The 24,998-nt window shown below is 43.2% G+C and overlaps 1 protein-coding gene across 4 annotated transcripts in view; it reads right to left on the bottom strand.

The window, feature by feature from the left end:
* The window catches only part of GRIA1 (glutamate ionotropic receptor AMPA type subunit 1), a 318,241-nt gene that overhangs the window by 132,414 nt on the left and 160,829 nt on the right, over positions 1 to 24,998 (bottom strand). For 3 of the 4 annotated variants that reach the window (XM_060092085.1, XM_060092084.1, XM_060092086.1), the window contains exons 3-5: positions 19,656 to 19,895; positions 16,223 to 16,407; positions 10,840 to 10,893 (exon numbers count right to left, since the gene is read on the bottom strand). In XM_060092085.1, the coding sequence (XP_059948068.1) occupies positions 10,840 to 10,893; positions 16,223 to 16,407; positions 19,656 to 19,895 (479 nt within the window). The remainder of the gene's footprint in view (positions 1 to 10,839; positions 10,894 to 16,222; positions 16,408 to 19,655; positions 19,896 to 24,998) is intronic. The other variant, XM_060092087.1, reaches the window with a different exon arrangement.

The following is a 24,998-nucleotide window of genomic DNA, read 5'->3' as shown; positions in this document are numbered from 1 at the left end:
AGTGTGTAGTATATTCTGAACTGGGTCGTAAATAAGTAGTGTCAGGAAAATAATTTTAGGGACAACCGCATAAGTTCTGTCCTGTCTTTGAACTTCATGAGCTGTCTACCCTTGAGTAGTGTTCTCACCCTCTCCAGGCACTAGATTATTGATCTGCAGAATGAGGGCATTGGCTAGATCAACGATCTTTCAAACTGTTGTCCCAGGCTGTAGGCATTTCAGAGGCTCCCAAGTTGAATTAGTGGGAAGGCAGAGGGATGAGGTTCTGGATTTCCACCCTCCCTCTTCCACCAAAGCAGCTCTGCTTTTTATGTTTTACATACTGGGGTTCTCCCCAAGATTCCATTTGAAAGTAGAGCTTTAAACGAAAAAGTTTGGAAACTTCTGAGCCAGTCAATTTCTCTCTTAAGGGCTTTTCCAGCTTTGATCTACAATTCTGTGATCACACAGGTGTGTGCACATGAATATGGATATACATGAATCCATGGATTATTCCTGGGCTGAGGACTTTGTTGTGTCCTCGGATAACCATGTCTCTGCATAAGGTCTTCGGATTTTCCTATTCTAGCCACTTTAACCGACCGAAACTTGAATGCGTCCTTACCCTATATAATCCCTCATAACATAGGCTTATCTGGTTCCTGCCAAGTCAATAAGACATTGCAGCTGTGCTTAAACCAGCTAAAACACCATTCAATTTGGGAAAAAACCACTAGTGTTAACTCTTACTCAAGTACATTTGAAACCAGGGAGGCAGGCACCTGTACACCTGGATATCAGCAAACACACAAACAGACCTATCCCCCAAACACAAGTCCACGGCTGACAGATTATTTAAAAAGGTAGTTGGGATCTCACAAACCAAATTCTCTCAGTCTGTGGGTTTAGGATAAAATGCTGGCATTTTGTGGCAGAAGGTCAGGGGCCCCCAGATTGGGCTGTCAATGCACAAATAAAGAAGTGCAGTATTGGGCTTCCCTGGTGGTGCAGTGGTTGAGAGTCCGCCTGCCGATGCAGGGGACACAGGTTCGTGCCCCGGTCCGGGAGGATCCCACATGCCGCAGAGCGGCTGGGCCTGTGAGCCATGGCCGCTGAGCCTGCGCGTCCGGAGCCTGTGCTCCGCAACGGGAGAGGCCACAACAGTGAGAGGCCTGCGTACCGCAAAAAAAAAAAAAAAAAAAAAAAAGAAGTGCAGTATCTGGCCTGGGGTTGGTTGGTCTTTCAGAACCTCCCTTCATCTTAACTCTGTTCTAGTTTGCTGCAGTCATGGGTGACACCTGGCCACGGCCACTTCAGAACAAGAGCCAGAGGGTAGGGGTGGGGTGGGATTTTATGGCTGGAGTTCCTTGCAGACTTGAAACCAGCAATACCTTCCTTTCACATGATCAAAACCTTCCTGTCCAGCGAGGCTCAGGCAAAGACTATAGCAAGCCCACCTTTGATGAAATGCCAGCTTAAACATTCTCAGGGGCTCCCATAGAGTAGGCACCCAATGAATGCTTGGTGAAGAATGAATGAAAGTCCAAACATATGATAAATTTGAAACCTACTAGGAATGGGGAAAGGAATATTCTTGTTATTCATTCATTCATTCATTTACTCATTCACCTGTGAGGATCTAATATTGCCAAGTACATACTGGACAAAGGGATGCAGCAGAGAATAAGAAAGGTTTGGTCCTTGTTTTCAAGTTACTTAAGGTTTAGTGAGAAAGGCCTATATTACCCACATAACTATAGGGCAAAGTAGGTAGAACAAAACTGGAACCTGGAACTCAGGGAAGGCTCCCAGTGGAAGCAAGGAAGCTGAAAGAAGAGGAGGCTTTGGCTGGGTGAAGAGTGCAGGGAAGAACTCTCTAATTGGAAAGCACACATGCTTGGAGATTCTGAATCAGAGTGACAGAGGGCGGTGAATCAGAGGAAATGTGTGTACACATCAACCTGGATTCAAATCTCAGCTCAGCCACCACCTAGCTGTGTGACTGCAGGCAAGCTACTCAACCTTTCTGTGCCTTGGCATCCTTTACTGCAAAGTAAGAATCATTATAGCAGCTATCTCATAGGGATTAACTGCATTAATCGTTTCAAATTCTTAGGACAGTGCCTGGTACATAATAAGTACTCACCTAGAGTACTGTAGAGTCTGTTTGCTTTTCTGTCTTAAAAAAGGGACAGGTAAGGAGGTGAGGACTGAACCTTTCTAGTTACATATTACCCCAACCTCCTGCGAAAATAGGTACTTAAGGGGTCTGTCCCTCCTGCTTCTAAGCTGGTAGTGGCAAAAGGGTTCCATGCTCTGGAAGAGCAATTGCAGCTGCTGGCTTGCATATCTGAAAGAACCCACTGACTGAGCATGGAAAGGGCCTTTCCAAATCAGCCAAGGTGTGCATGGCTGGCAAGAGCAAAGGATGCAAACACCCAGTGCTTGAGATGAATGGAGTGGCTTCTCCCTTAGAATGAAGGGAGCCAATGTGGCTTCGAGAATTTTGTTTTGGCACCTCTGGACCACAGAGAGAGGCAGGAAAACCAGAACTGTAAGTTGCACACCTGGAAAAGTCCTTTTGATCATTTAGTCCTTTTGAAAACCCTTGAACAAATCTGGAACAAATTGAGACCCTCAAAAAAATAGAATTTTTTTTTCAAAGGATAATGAGTCAGTGGCAGAGTTGGGATGAGACCCCCAGGCTTCTGCTGCACTCACTGTTGTAAAACTTGATATAAATTAACTCACTTTATCTTGTGAGGTATGCATTAATATTCCCACCTACAGATGAGGAAACTGAGGTACAGAGAGGTGAGATGACTTGCCCAAGGTCACATGGCTAGTAGGTGACTGAGCGAAAATTCAAACCCAGGCAGTTTCAGAAGAAAAGGAGTTTATTTCTGAGCTTTCTCAGTTATAATACCAGGCCTGAGAGTCACCAAGGTTTCTTTGATTTGGGCAATGTGGCCCAATGGACAACAAACCTAATCTTTGGAATTAGAGAGGTTTGAGTTTAAATTCCAGTTTTAGCCACATGACCTTGGAAAACTTTCTTCAGCAACTTAGACTTCCTTTTCCTCTCTCATAAAGTGAGAATATAATCTCACCTTTCTTGGACGGATGCAGAAGCTCTCAGTTCTCTAGAATGGATTATTCTAGAGCATGGGATGTGACTGCAAAGAGTAACATATACTCAGCCTTGTCTTTGCCTGATGGGATGCTTGGACCACGTAGGAAGTGAGCATCCTTTGGGGTCTGGGACTTGATTTTCTACCCATCCATTTCCTCTTCCCTTCCAGAGGCTCTCTGCAGTGTAAGCTCTGGTGGTCCTAAAGTAAGCCGTGTGTTCTCACTGCTACAGAAGAGTGAGGTGAAGCCGAGGGAGAGGGGGAAGGCTGTGTGGGAGGGAGAAGAGGACACTGGGATGGACTCCATCAGTGAGGGGTAACTCTGAGAGGGGCAGGGGGAGTGGAGAGGGAGTGCTTCTCAACCTCTCTCTGTCTCCTATTTCTATATGTTTCTTTCTCTTACACACACACACACACACACACACACACACACACACACACACACACACACACACACACAGGAAACTGAGAGGCAGCAGTGGGGTAAAAGAAGCCACAAAGAACAGAACAAACAGTTGCTCCAAATCCCAGCCCAGCTCTCCTGTTCAACTTCCGAGTGACTTCAAACAGGTTATGTCCCTTCTCTGGCTCTTAAGTGCCTCTCTTACAAAATGCGGGAGGGGTTGGGTGAGACCAACTCCTGGGGACCCTTCAACTCTGGTTCTTTGGGATTCTTCAAGCCAGCGCAAAGGCACACTCTTCATAGGACTACTGGCTGCAGGGATGCACCGTCATGATCCTTCCCAGAAACCTGCAGCCTCCAGGGGCCTCTCGAGCCTCTGACCGCCAGGCTCTGGCAGTTGGGGTGGCGGTTTATGGGGCCTGCATTACTTTCACACAAGATTTTTCTCTGGCATCCTTTTAAAACTTTATTTACATGTTCCAATTTAGCTGGAAGACAAAGCCAAGTTGCTTCCAGGACAAAAGTAAAACCGCGTGCTTCTTAGTGCTTCTGGTATGAGCCCAGTGCAGTGGAAGGCACACAGACATGCTTGGTTCATGTTTGATGTTCATTTGGCTGGCTGTTAGAACCTGTCCTGTGAGAAGGCATGGGGAGGGGTGGGGACAGGGGGTCGTCCGGGCTGAAGGAGCAAACACGGAGAACAAGCAGGGTAGGCGGTTCCAAATGCACTATTCCCTATCACCGGGTATTATTCAAGCAGGACCAGCTGGATGGGCTTCTGTTAGGGATGTTGTCGAGGAGATTCTGGCCTTTTATGGGAAGTGGACTAGATGCCCTCTGAGGCCCATCTCTACCTACTCATTTGCATATTCTTAGCTGTATGCATAGTCCCACGATCCCTGATCTCTGCTTCTTTTAGCATAGACACAGGGGATTTGCCTTTAAGTGCATGTAATAAGTGGGTACCAACGTTGTTTATTTCCTGAGAAGTCATTTCACTCACTCATCCATTCATTCATTCAGTGACTTTTTAAAGAACACTGTTACATGCAACTCACTTTGCCTGGTGAACTGGGAATTCATCAGTGAAAAGGGCAGACATATTCCTTCTTCCAGGAGCTTACAGACAAACAGGGAGGAAGGTATTATATAATTGGGTTTCAGTTGTGGATGAGATTGAGTTTGGAAGGGGGTTGAGGGACCTCAAGGATAGTATCTTGTCCCCAGATATTTAGTGTTTTCTTTCTCCACTAATGATGATGATGATGGTGATGACAATGATTACGATGGTGGAAATTGTTTACTGAGTGCTTATTTGGGGCCAAATATTACTATGAACACTTATGAAGTATTATTTCATTTAATTCACATGATAGCCCATGAGGAGGTAGATGATACCACATTCCTTTTTTTACAGATGAGGTAATGAAAGCTCAGAGAAGGTAGGTCACTTTACTAATATCACACAGCTAATACATATAAAACCAGAATTCAAACTCAGGTCTGTCTGACCCAGAGCCACCCTTCCCACCTCCTGCTCCAGCTCCCTAACTAGAGGAACCATACAGGAGCCAAACGTGACCGTGGGTGGTATTGAGATGGCATGTGCAGAAGCAAGCGGCCGAGCTTGGCCTTACAGAAGGCAGAGACAGCTTTCTCACCCCAGGGGAGCAGGGAGATGAAAGAGCAGTTTCTTCTCAAGACTGATACAGCAAAGACGTAGCAGCATGGAGCTGGGGCTTGGATGAGCCGCCACATGGACCAGACCTGCCAACTCTTAACATTTCACAGGAGGTCATCTGCATCCACGTGGTGGAAATGGCTGGCCACCCCGGTCCCCAAATCCCCCAGTAAGACCTGGGATGACCCGTCCTCCGTGTGTTTCCCTCAGCTACTTTGTGCACTAGAAATCACAGTTGTCCCTTGGTATCCATGGGGGATTGGTTAAGGAACCCCCGCAGATACCGAAATCTGCGGATTCTCAAGTCCCTTATATAAAATGGCGTAATGGTATTTGCACGTGACGTACTCTCATCCTCCCGTATGCTGTAGGTCATCTCTAGATGACTTATACTACCTGATAAAATGTAAATGCTGTGTCAATAGCTAGAAATACAATATAAATGCTATGTAAATAGTTGCCGCTGTGCGGCAAATTCAAGTTTTTCAGTTTAGAACTTTCTGGATTTTTTTTCAAATATTTTTGACCTGCAGTTGGTTGAATCCGTGGACATGGAACCCACAAACATGGAGGGCCAACTGTATAATTTTAATGAAATTCCATCAGTGTACAGTTGAAAAGATAACCCAGTGGGAGTTTGAGAGCCTGAGTTTGAATTCCAGGTTTATTGCTGCAACTGTAGGCAAGATTTAAACTGAAGCCCTCTTATCGAGAGCCTGTGTCCCCCTTGCACCCGTCCCCACCTCCTCCATGCTCAGCAGTCACATGGCACAGTATAAGAACATGGATTTTGGAGTTCTCTAGTCCTGGAGGGGAAGCCCAGCTCCATGACTTTATAAACTTTGTCACTGGAAAACTCACTAATCTTTCTGAACCTTAGTTTCTTCATCTGAAAAATGGGGATAATATTATCAACCTCCAGGACAATTATGTGGATTTAATAGGTAACTGTTGAAGTATATATCATAGTATCTGGAATGTAGCAGTCATTCAATGAATAATAGTTATCACCATTGTTATTATTGTTGTAGTTACTTATTAGGGGTTTAAGAAATTCTAGTTCAATGGCTCAGGTTAACCTGGTCATCCTATTCTTATGATCACATCACTTGGCTTTTGCCAGATTCCTGAGAGCCAGACTCCACTGAGGAGTACTTGCCTTCCCCCTCTGCAGATCAGTCATGTAACATCTTTGATTCTCAGTTCTCATTTCTATAAAGTGGGGATGAGGAATTCTCCCCTGCTTATGTCATAGGACTACTGCAAGGTTCAAAACCCGGTGGTGTGATTCATGCCAAAACATCACATGAGCTATAACTTGGTGTAAAAATGAAAGGAGTTGCTGTTATTGTTACTGGTGCCCCAGGAGGCACCATACGATCCACACAGAAAGAGAGCCAATACCTTCAGTCCTTCAGTGTTTCTCACACTGGGGTCTGCTGGACCCTTTATAAATTCTCAGAGCTCTGCTAGTTCTCTACAAGAATTTTTAAATGTTGTGCTTTTTTATTTCAATGAAAGTCAAATCATCAATATAAACAATTTGATCATTTGTCCCATGCTGTAAATACTCATGTTTGCAGTCTCAGTGGACTGAAGAACTTAACCATTGGCTCAGTGTTTCCTAAACTGTGCAGACACATTGTAGAGGTCCACATATCTTCCTTTTGAGAAACGCCAATTTGTTCTAAGATTTGCGGCTGATGCATCACAGAGATAAAGAGCTATAACTCTGGAGAGCTCTGGCTGGTAGCTGTCTGCTATGATCATAGTCTCAGAGCAGGGAGTGAAAACCGAGTCAGTGCTGGGCTTGGAGGCGGACTGGCAGCCAGACAAGAGAGCTTGGTTCATCAGGGGAGCTCCAGGGCCCAGGGGCTTCTTTAAGAAATAGTGGTAGAGTTCACCAATTCCTGCAAGGTTCAAGTTCACTTTATGGACATACCAATGCTGTGAAAATATAAATATACATCTACCCTATCATATATAAAATATGAATACATATATCAGCATGTATATGCACAGGCATATATATGCATGTATACATATGGACACAACATGTGAGTATGTACAGATGGGTAGATTTAGTATATGAAGTTAGGATTCTTCACCTATGCAGAACACTTTAACTTTTTCAAGGCACGGTGGCATTCAGCAACATGTTTGGTTTCCCCAGTGACTCCATGAGCATATAGAATAGGAACTGTTATTCCTGATGTGGAAACTGAGGGCTGGAAAATTGCCCAAGATCACAAAGATACTAGCTGAGGATGGTATCTGGACAAAAAGCATGGCTTTTCTTTTCTGTTCTTTTTTTATGACTCCCTGTTATAAAGCTCTCCTCTCTGACCCACAGACTCCTTCCATCCTCTCTTCTAGCGGCCCTCCAAAGCCAGGAAAATATCCCTTCAAAGTGCCGTGTTACAAGAATGCTGTTGGCTTCTTTGAAGCTCCTGCCTTCTGACAGGGACAGAAAGAACTGCAAAATAAAATGTAGCTCCCTCTTTTTGTTAAATCTTTCAAAAGCTTCCTTCCTTAGTTTCTAACTCTATTACTACACCCTAATCACAAACACTCTGAAGGAGGGGGTCAGTTCCATGCAGCAGCAGGCTAATTATGTGGCGGAATTTCTAAAAATTATCATCTTATAAACTGCTTTATTCCTCTGAAGCGGGAAGAAAGACACACAGCACATACTCGACTATGTTTCAGACTGAATTAATTAGTAATTTGAAGCCTAATTATCAACTAATCTATTGGAACATGCAAGTCTTTTGTATTTGGATGGTATATGCAATTTGCATCCTATTAGTTGGCCGTTGTAAGGATTTGAGAACTCACTAGGTCAGGGGAAAAAAAAGAATGCACATCAGAAGGAAACAGACACCCAAAGGGCTGACTTGGTGATGTTGTGACCGAGGGGTCACGGTCACTTGGCAACAGATGGAGCCTGGCGATGTAATTACCTGAGGTCTTTCGGTGGCTTTGAGGCCACTGATGTGTAATTTCTATCTTACCCTGGAGAGTTGATTATGCATGCCCCCAACCTTGCTCTGTGTGTTCTCAAGCAGCAGGGTGCCCACGTGGTCTGTGCTGAGAGATGTCCTGATGAAGTGGAAAAGGCATTGGGTGCTGCCCACTAACCCTGGTGCCAGGCCTAGCTCTATCACTGACTTGCTGTTTGACCCTGGCCAAGTCACACCATCTTGCTGGTTTGACTACAAGCAAATGTTTCCCTATAAGCAAATGAGACTTAGATACAGCTGACTTCCAAAGTCCCTTCTAGGACTAAGGATCTGGGATTCAAGGGATGTCAAGAGTTTTCTGCCTTATGAAGTCAAAAATTTCATCCTTGCAAATGTTTTTTTTTGTTTGTTTTTGGGGTTTTTTTTTGTTTTTTAAGATTTTTTTTGATGCGGACCATTTTTAAAGTCTTTATTGAATTTGTTACAATACTGCTTCTGTTTTATGTTTTGTTTTTTTGGCCGTGAGGCATGTGGGATCTTAGCTTCCCAACCAGGGCTCAAACACACACCCCCTGCATTGGAAGGCGAATTCTTAACCATGGGACCTCCAAGGGAAGTCCCTTCCAAATGGTTTTTGAGGGTGAAACTCTTGGTTCCCCAAAAATCTTTGGATGGCCATCTGCCATTTAAAATGCAAATATCTCTGAGAAAAGTAGCATATGTATCTATTAACAGCTGGGTCTAAATTAACCTATCGCAAGAAGTCCTTCTTATTTCCAGTCCTGACCCTACAATATTAGGACAGCCAAGGCAAGGAAGTTTTGAAGGGGAAAGAAGGTTAAGCCAGGGATCTGAGGCTGGAGATCCACCCAGAAAGAGAGACAGAGCTTAAGAATTAGGCAAGGTGTTTTAGATCCTGCCATTTTGACCTTTACATATACCCAGCCCCTGTGCTTTTGTTCTCTTAATGATCTTTGTTCCAAAAGCAAGTAGAAAATATCAGTCTCTTGTTCAATTAATAATTAATATTACTCACAGGAATAATCAACACAAAATAACATTGCTAAAACTGAGTGATATAATTTGTTATAGACAAAAAGCTAAACATCACATCTTAAAGGAAACACCGAAAATCATAAAGACAGGCCAGGATAATAAGCAAACTTTGTAGAAGAAGCTATCATTAAGGAAATCTGACAATTGCTCAAACTGGCACATGGCAAAATTTGTTATTTATTAAAATTTGCTGGAAAATAAATAAAATTCAGAAAAAAATTTGCTGGGAGATGCAACCACTTTGGAAAACAGTTTTGACTGTTTTGACTACAGTTTTGACTGTTTTGAGTTTCTCAAAGTATTAAACATAGCGTTGCCATGTATCCTAGTGATTTCACTCCTAGGTTTATGCTCAAGAGAAAAACTTGTAAGAAATGTTCATAGTAGCATTATTCATAATAGTCCAAAAGTGAGAACAACCCAAGTGTCCATCAACTGAGGAATGGATAAACAAAATGGGATACATCCATATAATGGAATGTTATTTGTCAATAAAAAGGAATGAAGTACTGATTCGTGCTACAACATGGATGAACCTTGAAAACATTATGCTAAATGAAAGAAGCCAGTCACAAAGGACGACATATTCTATGATTCCACTTACTTGCAACATCCAGAATAGGCAAATCCATAAGGATATAAAGTAGATTGCTGGTTGCCTAAGGCTGGAGGAATTTGTGGGGCGATGGGGAATCACTGCTAATGGGTATGGGTTTCTTTTGGGGGGGTGATGAAAAAGTTTAAAAATGAGATTGTGGTGACGGTTTCACAATTCTGTGACTATATATAAAACCATTGAATTGTATACTTTAAGTGGATGAGCTGGATGGCATGTAACTAGCTCTTTAGAAAATAAGACAGGCAAAATAAAATTACATTTGGCTTTGGGAGAAAACTATTGGAAATATCAAACTTCATGATTAAAAAAGTAAGAGGAGCAAAACATGACGCAGGAAAAACAGACTTGTCAAAAACGATCGTCACAAAAGAAAACTCATAATTGTGCATGTTGCTCGGTAAAATTTAACATGTACAAAAAGTTATTTTATGAGTCAAGTCTTCACACCATGGAAAATGATTGCACCCAATAAAAATAACTGCAGCACATAAAAATGAAAATAAAATTTTTTTTAAAAGACAGCTTGTCTATGCCACATAAAAAGGGAATAAAAACTAAATTGACATAATATTGTTTATGCTGTAAAACTGTTTCTGGTTAAAGATCTGTCAGCGCTAGTATCATTATGATTTAAACATTTATATTTATAAACAGTAAAACTATCACTGGTGTCAAAATAGAGGGTCAAAACCAGTGGGGTCCGAACGTTCTGTGTCATTCAAAGATGTGGTGATTTTGTTCTTATCGCCAGTGGCAGAGCCGATTAAAGCTGGAATTGTGATGACTGAGGAAGGCCTGCCCACCAGCAGGATCTCTTCCAAGGAAGCTTAGAGGTTCACCTTGAGTGTGCTGTGGTTTGACAAGCAGGGATGTGAAGGGGAAAAGGCAAAGCTTGGAAGTGCCCCTCCCACCCACGCCGTTCCCTCCAGCCAGGGACCGCAGAAGCAAGCCGGGCCCCAAGCACAGAAAGACCCACCATTTGAGAGCCTTCAGTGTCCTCTACTCACCAGATTTGCAAGGATATAGTGGTAGCCAATGCCATTCTTCTCCAGCTTTACAATCTACAAAACACAACGAGAGGGGATGCATTAATGATACTGACAATTAAAGCTACACCAACAATAACCAGCAATTAACACTGAGTACTGAAAATGTGCCCTGTCCTATTCTAAGTACCCAAACTACAGTATCACAACCATCCAATGGTGGTGGCATTGCTGATATCCTTGTTTTACAGATGAGGAATTGAGACTTAGAGAAGTCAAATAAACTCCCTGAAGTTACCCAGCTATTAAGTGCAGACGTAAGATCTGACATCAGTTTTGCCTGATTCCAGGGGTAGAGTAGTGTTATCATAACCCCAAGGTCCAGGCTAAAATGCTCACTTCTTTCCTTCTTCCATAAAGCCTTCCCATACATAGTGGGAATCTTATGTTGTATTGAATTCCTTGTCACTGTTATAACAACATCTGCTGCTTGGGTGGACAGATGGGTGGATGGGTGGAAGGATAGTCAAATGGGTAGGTGGATGATTCCACCCCAGTTCTTGAACTTCAAATCCTTGAATGGACCATATTCAGATACAGTTCCTTCTTTCCCTGAATTTTGTGCCTTCTTCCCTAAACCCGTTGGATACTCAGACATCAATGAGCCATTCAACCCGGAAGCTGGAAGAGAATGTCAGGATCATCTGGTCCGGCCCCTCACTGTACAGATGGGAAGTCCAGGCCCAGAGAGATGAAGTGATGTGCCAGATCCCACAGCAGTATGGTAGCAGTGTCAGGACAGGGACCTGGCTATTGTGAGCCTTTCTATATGATGCCTGATTCAGAGCCAGGGTCCCCAAACACCCGTCCATGTTCAATGTGCAGACCAACCCTAATCATTGCAGGCAAGAAAATATTTGTAGAAAGAACTACCCAGCAGTTTGCTTGGGCATCCAGACATTCCACCCAGCAAGGAACAGCTAAGACCGCAGTCCTTGGTTTAGTTCTACCTCAGCCTGCAAGTTAACTTGATCTATTTCTGTATTGTTATTATTTTTTAATCATCACATTGAGGTTAGTACTCCCTGCTCAGTGCCTCTCTCCCCGCACTGTTGCAAGGACGCATAAAACACATGAGAAGCACTTGGGCTTCTTCTCTAACTGAACAAAATTTCAAGGTGTTAACACCCACATTCAGACATCTACTTAATTGGATGTATGTGCATAGCGGCTCACATTCTTTTTTAATGTAGGGAATAATTAAATGCAAGCACACACAATGAATGCTCTGAAACAGTGGTTAGCATGTGAAATTCCAGACTATGGAGTGCCAAGACTTTTGGGATGATAGTTTTATTAATAATTCTTCATTACTTTTTCATTTTCTTGTCAAATGGTTTTTTGGTCTTTCAACAATGAGATACCTTTATCAGAAACCTATTCAGCTTCTAAAAAGCACAAAATAGCAAATAAAAGATAGTTTGAAACCCAGTGCATCCAGGCAATGGATAACAATAGTCCCTGCAGGATGAAATTACAGGTTGAAACATAGGAAACAGCAGATAATTAATGACTTTTGACCAATAAAAATCAGTAATTTCATATGGTTTGACCTAACACAAACCGTCCAACCCATCTACTCACCTACCTACCTGATGGCCTAGCTTCCCTTTCACAAACATTTATTAAGTGCTTACTACTATCTATCAAGCACTCTGCTGGAGATATAGTGGAAAGTGAAACAAGCATGGTGCATGCCGTCCTGGAGGTCACAGTTTACTGGGAGGAGACCCATACTTAAACAGATGAAGAGATACAGGTACATAGGGTTACAAACTGAGAAAGTTGTTATAAAGGTAATGTACACTTGGAGTCCCCTGCCTCACTCACCCCATCTCTTCAAAGCTCATTTCCACTGGATTGCCCTAATTCACAATCTTTGTGTCTGGAATGCCTTTTCCCATTCTCTCTAATTATTCATAACCCTTATGGCTGAGCTCTAATCCCAACTACTCTGTAAAGCCTTCTCTGATTAATTAATTCACTCAACAAATATTTATTGAACATGGGCCACATGCCAAGCTCTACGCTATGTGCTAGGGACAAGCTATGAACAAATGAGGCAAGATCCCCAGGCCCTCACTGAGCTGAGTTGACACTTTAGCAGGGAGCCAGATGGTAAATATATAAACAGATAAATGAACAAGATTTCAGCAGGTGAAAAGCACTTTGAAGACAATACAACAGGGTAAGGTGATGGATGGCCTGGTCCTGGTGTCCCTCATCCATCTCTAACTCATTCTAACTCATTCTGAACTTAATGACTGTATTACATAATTAAGTGTCTTATATATTGATAAAGCATTATATTCTAATAACCCTGTTCCCTGCTCACAAACCTTCACTGGCTCTCCACTGTTTACAGAACAAACCCCAGACTCTTTGGGATGGTTTCCAAAGGTGGTCACAATCATGGGTTCATCTCCTTTTCATTGCCTTCCAGTAAACAGTTGACATCCTCCACTTGGCCTCTTAAGCCCCTCTGTGAACCTTGGCCCCTACATGCCCTCTGGGCTTCCCTACATGCTCTTACCTCCAGCTTAAAGGCTCTTTTCCAGTCAAAGGCTACCTGTAGATATCTAGACCCATCTCACATTTGGGATCCTAGAGCATTCATTGATTCCCTATTCTTCGCATTCATTCAAAAAATATTTACTGAATACCTGCTAGGTGCCAAGCACTGTTCAAGGCACTGTGGTTGCAGCAGGGAAGAAAACAAAACAAAAATCCTAATATTCTGGAATCCTAATATTCCAGTCAGGGCACTAGAGACTGAGACAGGCAGTTAATTCCCTATTTGGAATTTGGAAGCATTGTCTTCCTCCTTAGGTTAGGCAGAACATTTGTGTTAGACTGAAAAGATCCCAATTACTGAGTGTGAGCTAGTCTAGGATGATGCTGAGATGTCAGACTGCAAATCAGATGTAACTTTTAGACTCATGGTCATTGTCACTAACTAGTTGAACTCAAGGCAAATCATTCAACCAGTATGACCATCAGTCATCCCTCTGTAAAGTATGAATGCAAATGGTAAATCAGGTGATTTGTAAGATCCTTTCAGCATTTGGTCTTACTTTTCAGAACAGAAGAATCCAACGATTAAAAAAGTTAATACACTGCAATCTAAAATATTCGTGCAAACAAGTTCCTTCCTTCCCAAACACAAGTTTGTCCTTTGACAGAGGGGGTAGCTATAGACAGCACATGTGCTGAAAGTTGCATTTTTAAAAGGTTGGGCCCTGTAGCCCGACCAAGATAGATTTGACTTCCTGCTTTCCTTCTATGTGAAATCCCAGGCAAGTGTAATCTCTTGTTTCTTCATTTATAGAATAGGGGATCTAGTAGAAGCTGTTTTTATAGAGATGATGTGAGGATTAAGTGGAATTATACATGGAAAGAGCTTGGCATAGTGTCTGGTATATGGTAAGCACTCAGAAAATAGTACCAACAGCTTTATCTTTACTATGGAATAAAACAGCAGGAGTCATCAGTCTTTAAGAATACCAACTTATCACTCAACACTTTCTCTACCTCCTATCTCATCTAATCTTCTTATCAGCTTTGTAGAACAGGGGCCTTCATTCCTATTTTACAGATGAGTACACTTATGCCAAAGAGGGAGTGACTCAAGAAAGCAGTATCATACCCACAACAACTTGAATGAATCTCTGGGGAATTATGCCAAATGAAAAAAGCCATACACCAAACATTACATACTATGTAATTCCATTTATATCACACTCTTAAAATAAGAAAATTACAAAAATGGAGAACAGGTTAGAGAGTGCCTGAGGAAAGGGAAAAAGAGAGGGAAGCCAGGTGATGACAAAAGGGCAACACAGATGATCTTTATGGTGATGGAAATGTTCTGTACCTCGAATGTATCAATGTCAGTGTCAATTTCCTGGTTGTGATATTTCACTATAGTTACTGTAGTTTTCTGAGATGTTACCATTGGGATAACTGGATATGTGGTACATGGGATCTCTGTATTACTTCTTACACACGCATATGAATTTGTATCTCAAAATTAAAAGTTTAACTAAGAAAACAAAGCAAAACAAAAGAAAACCAGTACCAGTTGGCACTATGAATAGCCAAAATAGGTAAATCCTTACATATATCACTTTCTGTGGGGCAGGCTCTATTCTAAGTGCTTTACATGTATACATAGATTCTTCTAACCCTCACAAGAGCTCTCTAAAGGTAGTTATTATCATCATTATTATTATTATGCCCATTTTATGGATCAGGAACCTGAGATGTAGAAATGAAAAACCTGGCCCGAGGTCACAGAGCTAGTAAATACTAGAGCTGGGGATGTGAATCCCAGGCGGTCTGGCTCCAGGGTCTCTACTTTGAACCAGTACTCTATTCTGCTTTACTTAACTAGAATTCCAGTCCCATGACTCCAGCTCAAAAAACTCCCATCTCAATGGAAACAATTTTTGCTGGTTTCTCTCTCTGAGAGGGAAGCCAGATCCACACTTTGTAAAGTAGAACACAGAGTTAGCGCCTCAAAGAACCCCTGACTTTCAAAATCTCTCCTATTCAGTTCCCGAGGCCTCTGAGCAATTGCTGAGCTGGTGCTGAGATTCCCTGTGGGAGCCCCAGGGGTCTTGAGGGCCATTAACAAGCTCTGTCATGTTGTCAAGTACCTAAAACTGCCATCTTTAATTGTATAGCACTGTTCAAAAATGATTGCAAAATCTACTTCCTTGCTAGCGCGTCTGAATACACAAATGTAATTTAAAAAGACAAGTGACCTATCCAGTGACACATGCTTTACTTCTGAGAACTGGAGGAACCGTGGCTTAGAGATGTCTGGCTAAATACTACTGAGATTACAGTGCCCTTTCTTGGAATGGACAATCAATTAATTGCTCAGACACATGGATGTGTTCCAGGAAAGGGAGGTGCCTGGTGCCTCCTTGGACTCAAAACTGGTCAGTGGGCCAAATGGATGAGAAACCAAATGCTGGACCAGTGGGTAACAGAACTCAGAGCTGAAGCCAGGAATCTGGCTCTACAGGTTGTGATAGCACTTCACAAACTCTAAAATGCAATGTATTTTGCTTTTTAACAAGAAAAGGAAGCACTGGGGGTAAGTTTTTGGTTAACTGATCCGAGAACCATTTGAAGTCCTGCGTGAAGGCTCCCACTGTTTGCGCTATTCCGTAACATTGCAGAATTAAACTGTATGAATTAGAGAATGTGAGAAGGCAGGCCTCTGGTTTCATCTAGTCAAGAACTGTCTTTGTAACACCAAAGGCACATGGTCACCCCGCTCGCTCATGAGCTGTCTCCCACGCCCACCCTGAGGGCACTTGGCTGCACTCACTACCTGGCCCAGGATAGCACTGAGGCGCTCGGATTCACAGTCCACCACCACCAGCCGCTCCTTTTTCTTCTCCAGGTCCTGGAAGAGCATCCGGTATCCCTCCTCTGTGGTTGTCAAAATGTTGACGGCTGTCACCTGCCAGTTCTTCTCGGCCGCCGTGTCTAGGACTTTCTGCAGGACGGACAGACCTGGAGGTCGGGTGAGTAGGACAGAGAGGTGGCAGTCAGGATCCACAGGCATCACCCCACTTCCACCAACCCCGCTCTTCCACTAAACTCAGCTCCAGCTTGCTCTTTGCAAGTCTGAGCTCACTGAGGTCAGGTTCTGCGTCTGTTTTGTGTTTCTGTTTGCAGAACATAGCACGTAATACAGTTAGTGATTAAACATCGAATCTGAGGCTCAAATCCTGATGCTACAATATACTAGTTAAATGATCTTGTACGGACTAATTCACCTGGCTAAAATTTAGTGTCTTCAGTGGTAGAAGGGTGATGTTAATAACGTCCGCCTCACGGTGTCATCATGAGGATTGAATGAGAATGTCTCAAGCATGGCAAGGGTTTTATAAACATTGATTACTATTGGGTGTTTAGTAACTGCTGATTAAATGTGCTAATCTGATATCTAAACAGCGCCTAATAATTGTCAACCACGTTTACGAATGTTCAATATACCTCAGTACCTAGTGCTTTGCCTCTCACACAGTAGGTATTCAATCAATGTGTACTGAATTAAGCTACTCTCTTCTGATTTATAGCTAAATGATAGAGGAATCCATTACTCAATACTGCTTTGTTTCATCTTTGGGACATAGATGGTGTATTAGTTTCCTACTGTGGCTGTAACAAATTATTGTAAACATAGTGGCTTCAAACAACACATTTATCATCTTATACTGCCAGAGGTCAGATGTTTGGAATGAATGTCCTTGAGCTAAATTCAAGTTATTGGCAGGGCTATGTTATTTTCTGGAGGTTCGAGTGGAGAAATTGTTCTCGCCTTTTCTGATTCTGGAGGATGCCTGCTTTCGTTGGTATATAGCCCCTTCCAGCTTCGAAACCAGCAGTGACTGGTTGAGTCTCTCACATTATACTCTGACCCTGACTCTTCTGCCTTCAACTTGCACACTTAAGGACCCTTGTGATTACACTGAGCTCACCCAAATAATCCAGGATAATCTCTCTTGTTTTTTAATTAATTAATTTATTTGTTTTTATTTTTGGCTGTGTTGGGTCTTCATTTCCGTGCATGGGCTTTCTCTAGTTGAGGTGAGCGGGGGCTACCCTTCGTTGCGGTGCGCCGGCTTCTCATTGTCAGGGCTTCTCTTGTTGCGGAGCACGGGCTCTAGGTGCATGGGCTTCAGTAGCTGTGGCTCGTGAGCTCTAGAGCGCAGGCTCAGTAGTCTGTGGCGCAGGGGCTGAGTTGCTCTGCAGCACGTGGGATCTTCCTGGACCAGGGCTCGAACCCATGTCCCCTGCATCAGCAGGCGGATTCTTAACCACTGCGCCACCAGGGAAGCCCATCTCTCTGTTTTAAGGTCAGTCGATTAGCAACGTGAATTCCATGTGTAACCTTAATCCCTCTTGCCATTTAACATGACATATTCACAGGTTCCAGGAATTAGAACACAGATATCTTTGGTGGAGAGGGGAAGGTCATTATTCTGCCTGCAACAGATGGTTATTTCGTATTTTACTCTTGCATTATTAATCAATCTTTTGCACATATATCATTTCTGTCTTCCTATAACATTGCTAATCCCTCCCATAGTGACCAATATGGTGCCTGGCATAAAGAATCATCTGTAGATTGATTCTGTTGTTTCTTCCTTTTTTTTTTTTTTTAAGGATAAGGTTGGTGTGCTTAAGTCTCACGTTTACTGGAAGTTTACTGTGTCTGGCATTGCCCTGTTAGCTTTCCTGTCTTCAATTCACTTAATTCTCTGAGGTAGGTACTGTTATTATCCATGTTTCACAGATGTGGAAATGGAGGTTCAGAGAGATTTAGTCATTGGCCCAAGACCACACAGCTAGCAAATGGCAGAACTCTGAGTTCAGAGTTGTGAGGTGGGTGGAGTATGAGTATGGGCGCTTTTGCTGACTGACCCCAGAGATGATCCTCTGTAATGAAAGTTACATTTTTCTGCCTTTGCCACTTCCAGACCTCAGGCCTCATTATGCCACAAAACTGACCTGAAATAACCCTTCTGCTGGTCATCCTCATAATGGCTGCTTGTCTGAGAAGGGAAATCGTTAAAATAGAGAGAAGGGAAAATCGAAGAAAATAGAGTGCTTCTGGCCTCTCCTGCCAGCTAATTCTCATTGAATAACGCCTGCCTAACTCTTCCTGAAAAACCATTTCACAAAGCACTCTCCTATTCAAAAGTCTTCTAAGCCTCCCTAAAGGCAAACTTCTGTAAAACCTCCTTTTTGCTCAGGGCAAAATTCCTGTGCTTCACTTTCCAGACCTTGTATGATCCATTTATTTATTTACAACAATAATGACTGAGTTCTTATAGGACTATTTAGTATGCCAGGGGAAGGTAGGACAGTACAACAGAAGCAACACAGGCGTTAGAAAAAAGAAGAGAGTTTCCATTTAGAAGGTCAGGAAATAGAGAAAGTGGTGTTCCAGTAGGTTGCAAAAGAAAGGAAGAATTTGCATATGTAGATTTAAGGGAAGTGCATCCCAGAAACTGGAATTGTTTGAGTCAAGATGCAGAGAAGAAAAAAATATTGGAAACATTTAGAAAATGGAATGGAAAATTCAAAATTTAGGTGGAGGCAGAATTAGAAAGGCCTGGGAAGGTTGATGTTGATGCTGGTGATGATGATGACAGCGGTTAACATACATAGAGGACCCTGCGCATTGATTATGTTGTAGGCACTGTACAGGCCCTTTCTAGTCATTGTGTCATTCAGTCCTTACAACTGTATGAGGTAGAGACTGGTTTTATCTTCATTACAGAGATGAAAAAACAAAGGAATAGAGAATTTTATCCCCATTACAGAAGTGGTCGAACTGAGGCAGAGAGAGCTTGCCCAAAATCAAACAGCTGGAGAGGAGGGAACATAGAATTCAGATCCAGGTCTGCCTGACTCCAGAATCTACGCTCCTAAAAGCCGTGCCATGAGCCACAAACCATGAGCCATTCAACTGAGGTCCTTGGACTTTGAGTCTGGGCTCAGGAGCCATGGAAACTTGGTAAGCTGTAGAGTGACATGGGGCGTTAAGACAGTTATTCTCTCAATGGACGTGTTTCCACGTGTGAGTTATAGATTAGTTACCAAAAATTCAGTTCACAGACATAAAACACTTCTGGATCATTCCTCCATGATCCCTGCCTTTCAAGAAGGCAGAGAGGCACCATTCTTCTTCCTGCTGATAATTTTCTCTTCATCCCTCCACAGTCCCCCTCCCCTAACCCCTGGCTTACCCCGGTCAGCATCATAAATGTAGACAAATTTTTGCCACTTGTAATGGTCGATGATACTGATGAGGGCATCCTGCAGCTCGGGACGCAGCTGAAGGACAAACTGGTTGGATGTGTCAACAGGAAAGCTCGGTGTAATGAAGCAGACATGGAGGGCCCCGCAGAAGGAGGTCAGCATGTTGACAGTCCTCCGTTCATAAAACCCAAAGATGGCATAGACTCCTTTAGAGAACTGGGAACAGACTGGAAGAGGAGAAGAGAAAAATTAATGGATGGAATATACTGCAAACATGCTGTCAGGTGGCTCTAAAACTAATTCATCCACTAGTCTATCCATCCAACCCATCATCCATCTGTTATCTAGCCATCCACCCATCCAACCAATCCATCACTCCATTCTTTCAACCCACCAATCTTTCCAACTGTCCATCCATTTTACCCATCTGTGCATCCATTCACCCAATCATCTGTCCAACCCACCCATCCATCTGTCGAATCCAATGTTTATTAGGTACCAATTCCATACCAAATGTTGTCATGGTTATTAATTATAAATATATGCAAAGCTGTTTTGTTTGCTCTTTCACTTTATCTGTACAATGCCTTTATTAAGGTAGGAAAAGGATGGCTGGGTCATTTTTTAAAGGGGAAAACCAAGGCTCAGAAAGTTAATGAACACGTCCAAGGTAGCACAGCTAGACCGTATCTGAGTTAGGCAGGTATCTTGAACCCAATCCAGTGATCTGTCTATGACACTGCCCATCACGTCAAGGCAAAGCACAATAAGATGCCTTAGGAAGAAGGTCTGTCAGCTTGCTGCTGATACACGTTCAAGAAAACAAGGGTAGATTTTCCCAGCCAACCCTTAGTTTTCAGTGTACATTTCTCTGCTGATGTTCATCTTGTGTTTGTACATCCTCCTGGCTGATTTTTCAACCCCCCGCCCCACAATGTATCAGCCACAGTAGTAGCTTAGCTGTGTGAGCAACCCCACAGGAGCTATTTTGTAAGATCCCAGTGCAGTTACCTGTACTGGTTTGTGTTCGGTTACACTGCTGGTTAGAATATAATGCTAAAAAGTCCAAGGTTATGGGGCTAAGTCCAGGTAATTCCGCTACTAAACTTCATTATAATATGTGATACAGGATAAGGGTTCATAGACTTTGCCCCAGTCAAGCGATCAACCCCAGTGCCAACCCCAGTGCCTGAAAATTACCGTCTTGATGTGGATGGTGAGGCAGACGAGTCATCCTCATCACAGTAGCAGTGTTTTAGGGCGCTCTGCCGTATATGTTAAGCTGTTTAGTTCTCATCACGACCCTGTGACTTTGGTATCATCAATGTTCTTTTAAGAGGATAATGTTGATATTCCTAGATCTTCTGCTCTCTTTACCATATCACCTGCTTCCATGACCCCGTACTGCCTTTGTAGATGGGCTCTCAGATTATGCTCCATGAGCACTGCCCAAACGTGTTCCATGAACATTAGCCCCGCAGAATGCTCCTTAAAAAAGAAAAGGCTTCTTTGCTCAGAGAAATTTGGGAAATGGTGCAAACCCTGTCCTCCTCTTGGAGTTTCAAACTGCATACCAGCTACATAAAAGATGGAGAGGAATCCTGTTCAACTTTAACACAGATTTTGTCAAATCCATACGCCCCCAGGACCCTTTGTTGGTGAATACTTTTTAACATGTTACTGATGCACTGGGCCACGCTGCACTAAAGAATGCCATTAGCCACTGGGACCCAGTTGCCTACTGAGTCTCAGTTCTCAGTCAGTCCCTAGACCCTCCCTTCATGTCCCTGAAAGATAATCTCTTAAAGACTGTAATGGAACCATACAAGTCATCTATCTAACTTCCAGGGTAACCCAGCATACCATCTACAGGAAACCTGGCAGGTGCACTTTATTGTGTGTGTGTGTGTGTAAATTTAATTTTTATTTTATATTGGAGTATAGTTAATTTATGATGTTGTGTTAGTTTTAGGTGTACAGCAAAGTGATTCAGTTATACATATACATATAACCATTCTTTTTCAGATTCTTTTCCCATATAGGTTATTACAGAATATAGAGTTCCCTGTGCTATAGGGAACAAGTAGATCCTTGTTAATTGTCTATTTTATATATAGTAGTGTGTATTTGTTAATCCAAACCCCCTAACATCTGCTTGCATACTGAATTACTGGGCATGCACTGCTTCTCAAGGTGCACCGTCCATTGACTGACCACTCTTTGAAACCAGAACCTCATAGGCCTGCTCTTAACCCACTCCACAGCCCTCCTGGTATCCAAAGGTGGCCCTCATGGACCCCAGCTTTATGGCATTTGGTTTTCAGTAGTGATGTTCATCCTCCACCTAAAAACCAGAGGGATCCTTTTAATTAGAAAAACAAAAAACAAAAAAACAAAGAAAACACACTGTTTCCCTTCCTTGTGCAAAAACCTCTTAAAAATTTTGAGGTTTCCCACTGCACACAGGAGAAATCCCCAAACATCTGACCATGACTCAGAGGCAGAGTAACCTGTCCCTTTGCCCCCTCCTACCTCACACCACTGCCCTTGCTCCCTGCTCTAGCCGCCTGGCCTTCGTTCTGTTCCTCCGGCCTCCACACTTGTTCTGCCCTGGAGACTCTGCCCTCCACCTGCGGTGCTCTTCCCTTACTTCTTTGCAATGCTCACTCCTTTTCAGCAATTTTATCTCAACTCAAATCTCACCTCCTTGAACAGGACTTCTTTCATCACCTCTTCTAAATAGTGATTCCACCCCCCCCTCAACCCTCTGTAAGTCTCTATCACATCCCCCTGTCTTATCTTTCATACTTGAATTATTATTATTTGAAGGTGTTTTCTTTTTTTACTTGTATGTATCTGTGACTGTTCCGGTCAGTGTTAATTCCCTAAAAACAGGGGTCTCGGGCTTCCCTGGTGGCGCAGTGGTTGAGAGTCCGCCTGCCGATGCAGAGAACGCGGGTTCGTGCCCCGGTCCAGGAAGATCCCACATGCCGCGGAGCGGCTGGGCCCGTGAGCCATGGCCGCTAAGCCTGCGCGTCCGGAGCCTGTGCTCCGCAATGGGAGAGGCCACAACAGTGAGAGGCCCACGTACCACAAAAATCAAAACAAAACAAAACAAAACAAAACAACAGGGGTCTCAGTTATGCCCCAAAGCCAGCATAACACCTGGGACATGGTAGGTGCTTAATAAATGTTTGTTGAATGAATGATGAGTGCTTGATGAGAGCACTGCACAAGGGGATGAGGAGGAACCATTGGGTCACCCTGGACCTCTTCCTCCCCTGCTCTGGGTAGGCGTCTTCTGAAGTAGCTATTTATCCTTCACTACTCACACTCTTTTCTCTTTCACCCTAACGAGGACACTCTAGCCACTTGCAGCCGACAACAGGCACTGTCTTTAAGTGTCTATTGTAATTGCCAGAATCAAGATTTCCATATATATGGATTTCTCCACCAGGAAGCATACACTGTATATTATTCTCCCTGTGTTAGATATAGATTTGTCAAAAAGCACAATCCATCTTACTGGGTGAGGTGTGTATGGGGAGCACATAAACCCCGTTAGCATATTATAATATGCTCTCTGCAGTATTTTTAGGATCTTTACTTTCCATACTGCAATGAAATATTATTTAGTGGGATATAAATCTCATGTTCCGATCTATTCCCTGACGACATCTACTTGGTTTCACACCTTTAGCTGGGTCTCTGGGGCCCTCATGGCCAGTGTTTCCTGCTGGAACTTTAGAAGTAGAGGAGGAATGGGTAAGATGGGGTGGAAGAAATGGGCGCAGATAGGCACGATCGAACCCTTACACACACGGAGGCCAGGATGTTTCCCCCGTCCTTGAATTATCTCCCTATTTTTCCCTTTTGCAAATCTCTTTTCCCTTAAATTGAGTGTGTTATTCTCTAAGGCTAAGAGGGTACGTTTAACCAGTGCTCCCTAAAAGAGCATGGCTTGGAGGTAGCCTGGCCTGGATTTACTCAAATGGACCCTGGTCTGCTGAGTTGCTCAGCATTTGACCTTCAATCTGGCTCCTCATTTCAGCTAAGCCTGAGCAGCAACAGCGAGGGAGAGGGAGAGACTAAGAGTCTGTAGGCCCCAAGGCCTGTGGGAGAATGCATAATTGGTTACACGTTCAGAAATATAATTAGTTGTAGCACATTTCTTTAAATCTGTCACAGTAAATATTCAATTAGAAAAGATAACTTGGTCTTGTAGAAAAAGTACTAGATTAGATGCCAGAAGACCTGGAGGATTCTCTTTTTGGTTTTATCACAGCACAGTATTATGTGACCTTGAGCCAATCCCAGGCTCTCCCTGCGCCTCAGTTTCCATCTGTAAGTTGGCGCTTTGAACTCCATAAGGGTTAACATCTCTTCAAGCTCCAACAGTCTACGTTCTAGTCTAATTAGTTGACAAATATTTACTGATTGAGCACACTTTGGTTATTTGCTCGTCAGACTTGTAGCAACCCCCAGTGCAGGTTTTCAAACCTAGAAATCAGATAAAGGCTCTGAGTTCTCGGATCCGATTGTAATAGAATCCTAGCACTAAATCTAGGTGCATTCAGAGTCTTGAGTTGTATTTAAGGTACAATTTTGAATGTGATAGGTGAGTTAGTTACCTAGTAGAGAGTAGATGAGAGAAGGCAAATCAGAAAGTGGGCTAGAGGTGGAGTCCTTGTATTGTCAGGTACAGCAAGCCTGAGGGGAGAAAAGGGCACACTGAAAAGCAGCCTTGCAACCCTGCTGTGTACTGGTCCAGTCAGACTCTCAGGCTGACAGTGAATCAGAGCAGGTGGGACTGTGTGCGTGTCCTCCATTTAAGACAGCAGTGGCGCATACAGTGCCTCTGTATAGTAGCATATTAGGAGCTGACGTTTGAGCACTTACGAAGTGTCAGACACCATGCCAAGGACATTCCCGTGCATTGACTTCTTTCATCCTGTGAGGTAGGTTACAAATTGGGAAGGGCAGGCCCAGGGCCAGCACAGTGCAAAGCTGAGTTCTGAACTCCACCAATCAGACCACAAGGCTTGAGCTCTTGACCTCTGTGATATGCCACCCCTTCCCTCCCTCCAACAATATTGGAAAGAAACAGTCATGGCATAGGGGACAGCTTCAGCTTCTAGAAAATCCTCTCAGGTAGCACTCTGCCTTCCTCTGTTGCCAGATCAAGAAGCATTACTGCATTAGGGTCTGTTGATATGAAAACAAAACCTAGAGACTGTCATACAGAGTGAAGTAAGTCAGAAAGAGAAAAACAAATATTGTCTAATATCGCTTACATGTGGAATCTAGAAAAATTGTACAGATGAATTTAC

This window comes from Mesoplodon densirostris, chromosome 3, assembly GCF_025265405.1.
Source record: "Mesoplodon densirostris isolate mMesDen1 chromosome 3, mMesDen1 primary haplotype, whole genome shotgun sequence".
Classification (NCBI taxonomy): Eukaryota; Metazoa; Chordata; class Mammalia; order Artiodactyla; family Ziphiidae; genus Mesoplodon; species Mesoplodon densirostris.
The sequence above is the reverse complement of the archived record's forward strand: the minus strand, read 5'-3'. Positions and strand labels throughout refer to the sequence as shown.